Raw genomic sequence first — 14,548 nt, 5'->3', positions numbered from 1 at the left:
CCACTCCACTATGGGTTGACATGCAGGAGTGCTAAGGGTCGCTGCCCCACTACAGCCAGGGAAACTGTGATATCTGAGAAGGAAACAAAAACAAGGGGCGCCTACCCTGGTGTAGATAGTTTTTAATGGAAGATGGCAAAATTTAAAAACATACTCACAAGAGTAGAACACATTCTGAGGAAGGGGGCGTGATCCCGGAAACGCGTTAATGCAGGCACTTTGTGCTGGTACACAGGACTGTCTGTTCAACTCTCATCCATCTTTCACCATTCCTTGGCTTTTGAAAGCTCATTGTGTTCTACTCTTGTGAGTATGTTTTTAACTTTTGCAATCTTCTATTAAAAACTATCTACACCAGGGTAGGTGTCCCTTTTTTTGTTGTTTTATTCCTGGGTCTTAGTTTGGGGTAGAGTGTACACAGATGGATATGCTAACTAGGCCTGAAGCCTGCAGGAGGCAAGATGTGGACACAGTTGGGGTCTGAAACTGTCTGTGATGGAGAACCAGCGATGCCCTTTTTCTGCTGGAGGTGCCAGGAAAGCCAAGATGGCATCACCTCAGGAACAAGTCTGGTGTCTCTTGCAGGAAAGATCTCAAGTATCTCCTCTGTCTACCTGTGGCTTTATTGCATAGTGTCATCCTCTGCTCAACTAAAGTGTTCCTGTACTGTGGAAGCTGGAAGGTACTGGTGAATCTGAAGTATAGTTTTGTCCATGGATGTCTGTAGCCCTATGGCCAAAACTGAGAAAGAGGGTATTCTAGAATAAAACATTGAAAAGGTACTCAAAGTGACTGGTGCTTAATTTACTATTCACATCCCACAACCTGGCTAACGATCCGTGCCTGGGAGTGAAATGTCACCCCTTCCTGCCTTTGGGGTTCACCACATGCTTTTAGGGGTCAGGGGGGGTGCTGCAGGGAGATAATACCAATAGTGACTCATAAAAGGTTCAAGATACGAGTAGGTGACTGAGACAACTCATGACTTAGACCTGATATTTGTTTGTTTGTGGTACATTTTTGGATTCTATCACAATGCACCATGAAGAGTGATATATTTCATCAATATTATGCTATCTCGTTTCTTCAATTTTATCTGATTTTGTAGCATTTATTATATGTTATTTGTTTCACCTCTGAACCAACAGACAGCACAAGTTAAGTAAAATGCAAGAAAAGCTTTATTGAATCAAAAAGAGAAACAACTTCATGTCCTATTCATTTGCTGCAATAGAATTGCTTAAGTGCCCCACCACAAGCCAGCACCGCTTCCTCATGTGGTCTTCTTTCAGTGTTTGCTTTTCTGTTTAATTCATCTTTTCTTCTACCTCCTCCACCCTTGAAGACACCACCTTCCCATCTACAACTTCTTCAACGATGGTTTTCACCTTTCTGGTTTTGGTTGGGTCTGAAATGAAGAACAGAGTTAATTATATATATATGCCACACTTTGGTTGTTCAATATGTATTACGACAAAGGGTAGTTAGATATTTGTGTGAATCCAGCCTTTCTGTTCAACAGGCATTTAATATACAGGTGAAACTCGAATAATTAGAATATCGTGTAAAAGTAATGGAAGTAAGTGCTGCAAAAGGGGCCCAAACCAAGTACTGAGTACATATGCATGCTTGTACTTTCAGAGGTCCGATATTGTTCTATGTACAATCCTTGTTTTATTGATTGCATGTAATATTCTCATTTTCTGAGATTGTGGATTTGGGGTTCTTGGGGTTTTCATGAGCTGTAAGCCATAATCATCACAATTATGACAAATCACGGCTTGAATTATCTTGCTTTGCATGTAATGAGTCTATCTCATATATTAGTTTCACCTTTTAAGTTGGATTAGTGAAATAAATGAACTTTGCACGATATTCTAATTATTCGAGTTTCACCGGTACATCTGGTATACAGACAGCTGGCAAGCATTCATTAAAGTTCACTAGATGCAACCTAAACAACTTCATGCTAAAGAACAACAACCTCCTAGCAAAGTATAAAGGGATGTTGGGTTGTGCTATTATAATTTCTTATGCACCTTAGTGCCTCAAAGGGTGCTCCTAAAGATTCTTACATGTAAGACAGTCCTCCTGACAAATGGCCACCAGCCACTACAAAAGGACGCCAAGACATTTGGCAAGCGGCAGTTTAGACCACTTTTGTGTCCTGACAGCCCACCATCAACCTGTTGAATGTTCCAGGTATTGTTTTTTCACTTTCACAAACCAGTGCTCTGCTGCTCAGATGCTCAACCTAAACTGCCTATATGGCAAAATTACATTTTGTAGGAGCATGGAGAACAACTTTTACTGCCTATGTAATTTAAAATATTGATGTAGTAATCAGGTTTTTATGAATCATTAGGGTTTTTGTCTTGAGGGGGGGTGGGGGGTATCAAATCTATTTCATCAAATATTAGTTTCCTAATGTTGCCTGATGAAGTTTATGATAGCCTAAAGACAACCAAAATCATCAGCCAAGTTTATCAGTTTTGACAAGACCTTGCTGATATCATCTCATGCCTATGAGCGCCTTTACACTGGTTGCTTCAGCAGCCATCATCCCATCATTATAGTGATAGGTTACCTTTTTTGGAATCTACAGAAGATGTCTGTGATTTTGATGTGGATGAGGAGGAAACCTGTGATGTGGATAGTGATGAGGAGGAACCCTTTGATGCGGATGTTGATGAGGAGGAAACTTTGCTTGATGATCCTGAGCTCTGGGAGAATTGACTGTGGAAAGAAAAGTTCATAGTTATTTTGAGGGTCAACAATTACATTCATGTAAAGACAATACAGTCAAGCCTGGATGTAATGCCTACATATTCACCACATTCTGCAGCACAGTGGTGATGTCCCCTCCCCCATGATGCCCTGCCCTCACAGGATGTATTCACTCTTCAGGGTTGAATATCGCTGTCCGGCTTTCAATCCAGAAGACTGAGGATATCTAGTGGCCGAAAGGAATTACTGCTGGTTGGTTTAAAAGCTCCTATGGGAGCCTTAAAATAAAATAGTTTGGGCTTTCTTTGCCATAATCCAGACAAAAGTAGTGTTATATACCAAAGAAACCTTTTATGAGTTCCTCTACGTTTAAATTGAACTTCCATACTGTTTTATCTCTCACCCAAAATGCAAAAATGGGTGAGAGATATTTTTTGGACTCACCCCAGTTCTCCATCCAGCAAGCGGCGGTAGGTTTCAATCTCCTGCTCCAGCCTGGTCTTGATGTCGAGCAGTTCTCTGTATTCCATGCTCTGGCGTTCTATGTCTGATCTGACTTGAATGAGCTGATCTTCTGTTCCGCTGATGATCTGCTGGAGCTGCTGCAACTGTCCTCCATAACGGCCTTCTGTATCTGCAAGGGTATCTTCAAGGGATTTTTTCTAAAAGTTTGTAAAAAAAAAAAAAATCATTACCTTGCATGCATTCTATAATCAACAATTGGAATTTGTTAACAGATCCTTTTATAAAAAAAAATAACATTTTAATAAATGAATAAATGCTTAAGTGGCTATTGTAGCAAACTATGAACATTACAATTTTCTACTACGCAAAAGTAATATGACCAGTCTGAATACTGTTTTCACCAGTTGGACAGTACAGGGCAGCACAGTAGTTGGCACAACCTGCAAGGAGTTTGTATGGTTCTCATATGTCTATGTGATTTTCCTTTCAGGTGTCCCAGGTTCCTCCCACAATCTTAAAATAGTTTGCTTCATTAATTGGCTTAGAATTGGCCCTTTTGAGTGTACTTGTCAGGGACATTATACCATAAGCTTGGGACATTGATAAATGTGTTTGGTTCATTGTTCCTTTATACCTCTACGGAATATGTCTACACTACCTACATGAGTAAAACTAATAGTTTAATAGTAGAAGAGTTAAGAATAAAAGTCAATATCCCAACCGGGCAAAAAGGAAGAGAAGGAAGGGGGAGGGTCCTAGGATAAACGTGGCGAGAGAAATTTACGGAAAAGAGGAAAAAACTAAACTCTGTTTAGATGTATGCTAGCTAGGAGGAGAATAATCTGGGTTCAGGGTGCTATTAAACTTGTGAAAGCTCTAGAGGGCCAACATGTCAATGTTAAAAGAAAGGAGTCCATTTTCTTATGATCAGCAGATACCAGACTCTCCATGTACATCAGATTGTTCATAATTGTGGCCCAGGATGCCAGAGATGGAATTTCTGATGATTTCCAATGTCTGCTGATAGTAGAGCGGGCAAGCACTAAACAGTGCTTAAGAATTATTTTTTTTTACATACTCTTAGTGGCTTTTACTTTCTGATAACAGCATTTTGTACTGAAGCAAGCTCTATCTAATATCATATTGTGATTTACTTTTTGCAGATATAAGGGTATACCTATTCAGTTGACTAAAATGCATACTTTTCAATAAATCTCTGTTTAGACATATGGCTGTAGATTTAAATTTATCTAAAGCTAAGAACAAAATTGTAGAAGGTTGCAGCTTACTGATTCATAGATGTCATGGCAGGATTTTTTTTTTAAAGCTAAGTACATTTTCTGCAAGTCCAGAAAAATACCCCATTGATCCTAAAAGAAATCTTGTGTCTTGCAAATTTTTGTGGACTGAACTGAAATCTCAAACAATGTTATCAGCTTTCTCGGCTATCTTAAGTGAATTACAAAGCAACACCCTTAACCTAGGCTGTCAATGCAGCTCTCCATAGACACTGTACAGTGAGTGAGTGATGTCACCATAGGACAGGAAGTGTGTTGTTTGCAGGATCGCCCGGAAAAATTAAATGAAAAAAAAGTAGTGCAGCCACCACATCTAAGATTTGGTAAGCTACAATATATTAGACTTCTCTGCTTGTGTTTAGGTAAACTTTAGTATCTCTGAAGTTGTCCTAAAAAGTTGGCCAAGGAGGGACAATGGCCAACAACTTCAAACAAACCCCTTTAACCTGGCATACAGGTTAATTATTGTTTAAGAGCATTCATTTGGGAAATATGTTTTGCTGTTACATGGATTGTCAGATCACATTTTGTGTTTAAATATTTACTCAATACTTTAGTTTCTCGGCTTACCATTGCCAGCTGAGACTGGAGCTCAATTTCTAAGCCTTGGAGGGTACGTCTGAGGTCGGAGATTTCACTCTTGGTTGACTGCACCTGTTCCACACCGACTGAAATTTCCTTCTTCAATTCACCGCTCTAAAATTGTAATATATCTTGTTTTATTTACTTCTGATATTCAGTTTTGGTTATTCAAAATTCTCATTATAAAACAGACTAAAGAGAGCCTTATTAGGGTAATGTAGTACCTTTGATGCATACCAAGCCTCGGCATCTCTGCGGTTCTTGTCAGCCATAGCTTCATAGTCTTCCCTCATGTCATTCAGAATCTTAGTGAGATCGATACCTGGAACAGCATCCATCTCTACACTGACCTGGCCGGCAGCACTGCCTCTTGCGATTTGTGTTTCCTAAGCATTGGTAGAAAAGACAATTATTTGAAAAGTTTGTATTAAATCCATTCCTATGATTCATAAAGCAAGGTAATTCATAAAATAAAGGCCCAACAAAGCACGGCCATGCTTGTTTCTAAAGTGGGCGAAAATTAAAATGGAGGATCCAATTAAATTTTTTTTTTCTTTCAGTGCAGAGTAGATAGTGAAAGCTAATTGGTGTTTAAAATGACCAATAGGTCACAGAAGGAATATACACAAAGCCATGGACCACACACACACTACTTATTAGCTAGTCAATTTAACCAGCTTTACCAACAACCATATGATATCAGGCCCATTGCATAGTTGTTTAATGACCCACCTATTACACAGTTGTTGGTAAATCCTGTTGAATTGACTGTGCAAAACCATACTATGTATGACTTGCTTCGGTATAATACTACCCATGGGCATGAGGTGGCAGTGGGAAGATCTGACCACTGAAAGACATTCTATAGAATAATCATACTATAAACATATACACTTGGTCGTGAATGTTTATGCACTGAGCAGGCATAACTTATGCCAGCCTTATTGTGCCACTTAAAAGTGGTACAATCTATGCCAGAACATCAGTTTTTCTCTCCTGCGAACAAAGGGACTATGCTTTGTAAATGGCAGCCAGGCAACTGATTACAAAGTAATCCACATGATGGATGTGGGTTTCCTAGGCAAGTTGGACTGCCATAAGAGCATTGAACAGCACACTGCTATAGAATGCAAAATACATTTAGGGGAGTGTATCAAATGCGTTTAGCACTATAATTGTGGGCCACATAATTATATCCGGCCCGGCTAAGGTTTTTTCTTGGTTTATTGAACCCATTGTCCTCCATTACTAATTGCATAATTTAAATTTTTTTTACCAAACATTTCCCAGTCTGCTGCTTACCTCCTCATGGTTCTTTTTGAGGTAGGCCAGCTCTTCAGACAGGCTCTCAATTTGGAGTTCAAGGTCTCCTCTGGACAGGGTCAGCTCATCCAGGACCTTGCGGAGGCCATTGATGTCAGCTTCCACACTCTGGCGGAGAGCCAGTTCATTCTCAAACCTTAGGAAAAAAGAAAAACAATTTAGAGACCCAAATACTAGCTTTTAAAACACATAATAGGATTTGTATATATTCAGTTGGGCATTATGTGATATGGCAGAGCCATATGTTTATCACACAAAATATTGCTCCTTGGCTTATCAAAAAATGTCAGTATTGGATTCTTAGAGCCAAGGTGTACGGGTGTTCCCTCATGTAGGGGTGGGTCCATGACACCCATGACTCTCAATGTCATTCAATGCTAAAGACTGAGGGCATCTAGTGTGCAAAAGGAATTACTGTGAGGGACAACGTCATAGAGGAGGTGCTCTTTTATTTACCTAGCTGGGAAACCTTTTTTTAAAGAAAAAAATAACCCAGATTTGTGTTAAACCTTTAATGGAGTCATTGATCCAAAGACACAACTTTTAAAACTGGTAAAGCATTTACACAAGAAACATGGTATAAGCAGGTATTAGCAGAAGGAACATGGACAAAATGGAAATTGGTCTTAATTGCAGAGTAGGGAGTTGTCTGTTTCTATAGGATCAAAGAAGATTTACTCTCTTGTCATCTTAATCTTGTGAAGGACAATAGTTGTATCTTACCTCCCTTGAAACTAAAGAGATTTTTAAGATAAAAGGATAAACTCAACATACTTTTTTCCAATCTAGCTAGCAAATACATTTCCATATTACATTGACATTTTAATACAAATCTGACTTACTTAAGTCTGAAGTCATCGGCAGCAAGTCTTGCGTTGTCAATTTGCAGGACAATGCGAGAGTTGTCAATGGTAGCAGCCAGGATCTGGTAAAATGAAAGACAGACAGGTTTTTTGTCTTGCTTGTATACTGAGATAAAGGTGATGAAAGGACGCATTGTGTGTGTCAAAAACAACCATGGCATGGCCCTGAGAAACAAATGTTTATGTTTGGATAAAGAATATGATAAGGCCATCATGGAGAAACTCCATTTATAACCAATAACATATTTCCTCACGTTATTGGAAGGCTAAGGTAGTCATAAAAGGATCTTCAACCATTAGTAATGTATTGTATGCCAGAAATAACACTAATTACCTATTCTGTTCTGGTATGCTAATATAAGCTTTTTTTTGGTGAGTATAAGTTTTTTAAGTGAAGATATATTGGGCTTTCATTTCCACTGGCACAAATGACATTTTATAATAGATACAGCTGTCTACAGTTACCTACTGCTGTCATTAGCAAAGCATTTTAGTATCTTAGCATCAAGCAACTTGTTATCAAATATATAGGGCACTTCCAAAAACATTTTCATTGACAATGTTTCATTTAAAAATGTGCTATTCCATTGGTTAGAGTTAAAGTTATATAATATTTAAAAGAAGAATGCAATGTACCTTGGCTCTCAAGTCATTGATGATGTCATAGTATTTGCTGTAGTCTTTGGCTCCACTGCCAACACCACCGCTAACTTGTTTCTCGTACCACTCACGGATCTTGGTCTCCAGTTCAGTGTTGGCTGCTTCCAGGGCCCTAACTTTATCTAGGTAGGATGCTAGACGGTCATTGAGGTTTTGCATCGTCTGCTTTTCGCCTCCACCGAAGCTGCCCAGGCCGCCTGACCCTGCTCCTCCTCCTCCAAAGGAAAAGCCACCGCTGGATCCACCGCCATAGCCTCCCCCAAAGCCACCACCATAGCTGCCTCCACCTGAGGCAAAGCCACCACCATAGCTGCTGCCGCCACCTGAGGCAAAGCCACCACCATAGCTGCCACCGCCGCTGCCACCACCATAGCTGCCGCCTCCGCCGCCACCACCATAGCTGCTGCTGCCACCACCATAACCACCTCCATAGCCACCACCTGAGCTAGAAACTTGATAAGCTGATGAAGAGCTAAAACGGGAAGCCATGGTGGATGCACTGGTGTTCTGACCCAGAGATTGTGTAAGAAGGCAAGTGTGGATGCAGAGTCTGATCTTCAGCCTCTACATTTATACAGACTGCAGTGGGTGTTTCACTTTCAAAGTGAGCTTCCTACTGGAGGTATTTTTTTTTCTTTTTTAGCCCGGTCAACACCTGTTTGTCACCTAGTCTGACAGATTCAGTCCGTCCTTCCAGAAATTATGCAGCCCTTGGGCTGTTTGTTATATGTTGGCTAGAAACTGGGAGCGGCAAATTCCTTTTTCCTCTAGAGGCTTGTTCTACAGTCCCCCTCTCTATTAACTTGCCTTCAGCATCATGGTATCAGGTTTACAGTCTGCTATCAGCTTCAGGCAGTTACAGTCTTGCACAGAAGAGGCTTCCCCATTAAATCCTATAAGTTTAGCTTGAGTGACATACATAGATCCTTTTTTTCTTTTATATATATGAAAATTTATTTGACATGTAAACGACACATGGCAAAAATGTCACATTATCTCGACAACACTTTTGTGGATATGAGCAATCACTGTGACAACTTTGACTCCATACTTGTAAATTTGGTGGTAGTTGCCTTAAGAAGCCCTGCGTGGAGTTCTTCTATATATTCACAATCAAGTCTACCTTTTAATTCATAATATGGACATTTTTGCACTAGCTGAAATATGGTGCTCAACAGTCGAGCGATGGTACATGCTGCGGACGATTTACTAAAGGAGTAAAGCATGATTACTTTGCCGGCGAATTATCACTTATAAAGCAAAGTTGATCCGATTTCCTTCGTTCAGTTATGTGCAAGGCAAAATACTGTTGTTGTTTTTTTATTTCCCTTGTACATGATTGGTTTTTCTTTGCAAAGTGAATTTTCACCACATTCACTAAATCATCGTTTCTCAGCCACATTTCAATCATGGCAGCCTTTAAAAGTATGCAAAATCTCCAGAAACCCCAATCTGTTAAAGTTGAAAAATGTAAATATAAAAATGTAAAAAATTACATGTGGCCCTTCCAAAATCCAGACCCTTATCCCAGATAGGAGTTTGGTATACATTTTAAAGGAGGACCCTATGCCAAAATACAAAAAATGGGGTTCCCCATTTTACAACTGGACCCTCCTTCACAACAGGAGCCAACTGCTTTCAAATCAGGAGTCCCCTCCTTCCACATCAAGAATCCCCCCTTTTCACATTAGGAGCCCCCTTCACTTCTGGAGCCTCCTCCTTTCACATAGGCCCCCTTTCACATCAGAAACTCCCCTTCCCCCCCCTGCATCCGTTACATCAGAGCCTCATTTCACATCAGGATTCTCCCTTCACTTCAAGGGCCCCATTTTAGAAACCTGCCAGTACCATGGAAAGGAATGACTAAGCAAATATTTTAAAGCACCCCTAAGGAAGCCAGAAGGCACCCCAGGGTGCCACATCACCCTGGCTGAGAAAGGCTGCACTAAGCAAAGTTAAAATTGCTACTGAAGCTGCATAGGGAATACAAATCTCAGCAATACAGCAACGCAGAAAACCAATAGTTAAAGAGAACTACAAATCTCAGCACCACATTATACAGCAATTTAGTATAATACCATCAGCTATAGAAGACTACAAACCCCAGCAATATATTATACAGCAATTTTGATTGGCAACCAGCTATAGAGGACTACAAATCATTACAATGCATTATACATCAATGCAGAATAATATGAAGCTACATACTCTGGACATTGCTGGGGACCTTAACAGCCTTCCTGTGAAGCGTGCCACCTTTTTACCGGCTTCAGCTTAAAAAAGTAAAGCGCCGGTATGGGCTTTTATTGTGGGGACATTTTCACGAGTATCGGCATTGGTTGGCAAGGGGCTGTCTGCTGAAACTCTTACAGATACATATTATCATTTCTAGAGCTGACAGCAATCAAGAATATTAAGTGATGGTCATTTTACAGGAATGAGCACACCTCTGTATAGAATTTCCCATTCTGTTCTACCAGTGAAATGATATCCTGATGCATACCAAAGTGTAATTATGCTTTTTAGATTTATGAGTTTATTCTTGTGCTGCTTAGGGCTCTGAATTTCTGTGTGATACAGTATTTTTACAATTTGTTGCTCTATAGCTGCCATAGAACTAGACATCCAAGCCCACTCTAACTGGAAGTGAATACTATGACACCAACTTGACTACAGTCTTTTGTAACCTTTTTTCCTAGCTTCTATCCATCTTCTATTTATCTATTTGGGGTATACTGTATATGTGTTAAGATTTCTGAGCATGGTTTATGTTACACCCATATCTAGGGTGTTCTGACAGTGGCCCATCAGCCACTGTCAAAATACCAACCTGTTCAATATCTTGTTCACTCCAAAAGTGGTTAAAAGGTGACATTTTGGACCACCCATAGATAAGAGATTGTTATCCAAGTGTCTTATGCCTACAGTACCTGTCCCCTTAGAAGATCAGAAAACAATATAAATTATTTTTTAGATTATATTTAAGTTCTAAAATTAGACATTTTGAAGAGTTTTAGCCTATACCGAATCCCTTCATTCTGTAAACCCAATCACTATTTTGTCATTTTAAAAGTAATGCCTACTCCATAGAAGCCATGGTTTTTACATACTGCACTTAAGATGGCCTGAGCCAGTTGTATGTAGTTTGGAATAAATGGCTCTATAAGCTATATTTGCACTATACATCAGTGGTTCTGGATATGCATCTGGCCAATGGGGCGTAAAGCAAATGTGTGCATGACTCCAATGCCCTGTAATGATGAATAATTCTCTTATTTTTGGGATATGTGCAAGGCTTTACTTAAAATATCTAGTAGTCTTGTCCATAAGGGCACTCATTTCCCAGTTGCAGTCTCTCGAGGTCTCCTGCGCTGACACCAAGGACTTGCGACTTAGCCTACAAACGGTTATTTTTAAACATTACCCACACATGGTCAGGGCCGCCATCAAGGGGTATGACCGATACCCATGTAAGGAGCCCAAGGCTGGGGGGACCTACTGACAGAGGAGGGGTGGAGGCAGAAGAGGCCGGGCCCCAGCAGCGCCGGTCAGGCAGCAGAGCACATGGTCCACTGTTATTGTCACTAGAAAACCCACTGTGATAAATGTCATGCAGTCATCAGTTGAGTGTAGGGATGCACAGATACCACACGTACTCACCCAAATGCTCCAATACTTACCTCCAATACTGGAACTTCCGGTCAGGGGTAGATCTTCCTCTGACCAGCAGTGCCGGGGGAGCATGGAGCCGTGTTCCTTTCCAATCAGGAAGCCGGGCAGCAGCTTATGACCCGCCTCCCAGCTTCCTGATTGGCTAGGAAGCTGGCTTCACTTGTTGTTAGGCAGCCTGGCTTCCTAACCAATTAGGAAGCCAGGCAGCACATAATGACCCACCTCCCTGATTGGTCAGGAAGCCAGCCTTCTAGCCAATCAGGAAGCCGGGAGGTGGGTCAGGACGTGCCGCCCAGCTTCCTGATTGGCTAGGAAGTCGGCTTCACCGGTTGCTAGGCAGGCTGGCTTCCTGACCAATCAGGAAGCTGGATGGCACCTCATGACCCGCAGCCAGGCTTCCTGATTGGTCAGGAAGCCAGGCAACTTCGGCAAGTGAACACTGTGTTCTTTCGATAGAACACCAGCTTTACAGGCAGTCAGGAAGCCAAGCGACGGGTCATGATCCACCGCTTGACTTCCTGATAATCGTGGCACTGGTATCGGTATTCTGCATTGGCGGGTACCGGAAAAAAAAATATTGAATACCGAAAAAATGGTATCGGTTGCATCTCTACTTGAGTGTATGCAGACAGAAAGTGGCGGCACAGAGGCTGCAGGAGATGAGCACTCAGATACAACAAAGGTTTAAAGAAGAAAAGATATATATATATTTTTTAAAGGTAGTTGTTTATTCAAGGCGCCTTAACAATCTAAATGTAATTAAGTTAGAGATTACATTTACCTATCTCACCATTGCTGCCCAGTAAAGACAATGGCATGCATATTTGCATTGTACTTGTGTGCTATATAGCAATCTTTTAAGTAAAATTATATGGTAGGATTAAATCAAAGAAAATGGAGACAATGTAGATCTTGACTTGCAGCTCTTAAAGATTTTTTGGGACCAACCTCAATCAGCACTGTGGCCTTTCATTCCTCTGCTAACCCCTAACCCTTCTCTCCCCTGCCTGACTTGTCTGCTCAGTTTTATGGCCTATTACTTTCTCCAGTTTTCCCTCCAGCAGGCCATGACACTTATCTTCCTTTACCTTATTATCTCTTCTTTATGAATTTGCCCATACAAGACAAAGTCCAGATTCTCACCAGAGGCCCTTCTACAGATGGCCCTCAAACAAATGCAGTCTCCTAATGCCAGAGCTAAAATGTGTATTAATGTATATCTAACCCAAACCTCCCAACTGTCCTCCATTTGGAACCACATCCCTCTGTCCCTCAGTTGGCCTTTTTTTGGTCTGATGTACAAATATCTATAAAAAGGTTCTATTTAACTACCCAAAGTGTTATTCTGTACTTAATCATTCATCCTATCTTTTAATTATCGTGTTTGCTATTTTGAAAAGCTAGAATAAAGAAAAATGGTGAAAAATTGTAAAAAAAACGATTCTGGGTTTAAACAATCATTTTGGCATATAAATTCTTAATGGTTTGCAGAACTGGGGGCATAGTAGGGATGTGTCCAGGGCCGCCGTCAGGGGGCTACAGCCATCACTAATGTAAGGGGCCCCAGGCGGCTGGGGGGACCCGGTGTCCGACCAAGCAATTTTTACTATAAAATAGTATGTACGGGCAAGTTGGTATGGTCCCGGGCTCCCCCTGTACATTTAGTATGTTCCTGTACGTGCAGGAAAAGTTTTGTTTGTTTTTTCTTCAAAGCGCGGAGCAAAGAAGGCAGGAGAGGAGGACAACTACTGTTTTTAAAAAGCAGCTTTTAAAGCAGCTGCAGAGGGAGGGGGGTGTTTTCAGAAACACACACTAAGGTGGGGGAGAGGAGAGGCCGTTTTCAGAGACACACACTAAGGTGTCCACACTGTTTGTCTGCCATTGGCCATGCATCTGATCATCCTATATGAACATCATACAATATGATCAGATGCATTACCAATGGCAGACACACTGTGTGGATCATTACTTCTTGACCGCCCAGAGGCCGCACTGACCGCCCAAAGGCCGCATTACGGCTAGCCAGAGGCATAACTGACTGCCCAGAGGCCGCAATGACCGCCCAGAGGCCGCACTGACAGCCCAGAGCTCCCACCCAGAGCCCGCACTGACCGCCCAGAACCCATACTGACAACCGAGAGCCCGCACTGAGCACCGCAACCCACCACCCAGAGCCCGCACTGACTGCCCAGAGTCCGCACTGGCCCCTTGTTTGACAGTAGACATAACTGATAGGTTAAACAGTAACATAATATGACATAACTTAAGATATGGAATATCTCATACCTGTTGAACTATCAGGTGATACCAATCCTAACCCTCGGGCGGTTATGTACATTTATTTTTATTCTTACATTTCAGCAAGGCTGTCTCTATAAAGCGGCAGCCTGAGGCTGTTACCTCACCCCCCGTTAGCGAGAACCATCAGCACCCACTCCCCCGCCTCAGGCGATGAAAGGCTAGGGGCAACCCCAGCATTTCAGATCTGTGCAGGTTGGGCTGGTGCTTTTTGCAAAGGGTGGTTACAAATAGTTCAAAATGGCACCTCATGTAAACTACACAGGTACTGCGGTTTAATCAAACCACACAAATACACGTGAACAGTGAACTACAATATAGGCTCAATTCACAAAGCCAACATATCAGGATAAAGCCTCATTCACATGCCTCTCGACCATGGTGAGGCAAGCATACTGCAGATACCTGTGGCCTGGATCCAAAGTGTTCAGAGGAGCCGCAGCCTGTACAACTCAGTAATGGGCTGAAAAGAGCTGGGGCTGTCCATAAATGTAAGCATGTACCCCATGTTTCTGCACATCCAGCAGTTACCTGCGGTTAGTGACAGATGACTGGCCCTGGATGCAATCTATCGACGTCCAAGGTCAGACATCTATCCCTAACCACAGGTAACCACTGGATGTGTGGATGCACGCTGACAACACTTCCTCCTTTCAGCCT

At 41.6% G+C, this 14,548-nt stretch overlaps 1 protein-coding gene across 1 annotated transcript; it reads right to left on the bottom strand.

The window, feature by feature from the left end:
* Nucleotides 1-1,307: 1,307 nt before the first annotated feature.
* Nucleotides 1,308-8,417, bottom strand: LOC108787114 (keratin, type I cytoskeletal 47 kDa-like). The gene is given in 8 exon segments (XM_018556576.1): nucleotides 1,308-1,408; nucleotides 2,588-2,599; nucleotides 3,131-3,389; nucleotides 5,061-5,186; nucleotides 5,297-5,458; nucleotides 6,375-6,531; nucleotides 7,238-7,320; nucleotides 7,895-8,417. Coding segments are annotated over 8 exon segments (1,413 nt in total). The 5' UTR covers nucleotides 8,408-8,417.
* Between the last annotated feature and the right edge of the window lie 6,131 nt (nucleotides 8,418-14,548).

Source organism: Nanorana parkeri, unplaced genomic scaffold (genome assembly GCF_000935625.1).
Source record: "Nanorana parkeri isolate BGI_ZX_2015 unplaced genomic scaffold, ASM93562v1 scaffold242, whole genome shotgun sequence".
In the NCBI taxonomy this organism is placed as follows: Eukaryota; Metazoa; Chordata; class Amphibia; order Anura; family Dicroglossidae; genus Nanorana; species Nanorana parkeri.
Note: the sequence above shows the minus strand (reverse complement) of the source record. Positions and strands in the feature narration are given on the sequence as shown.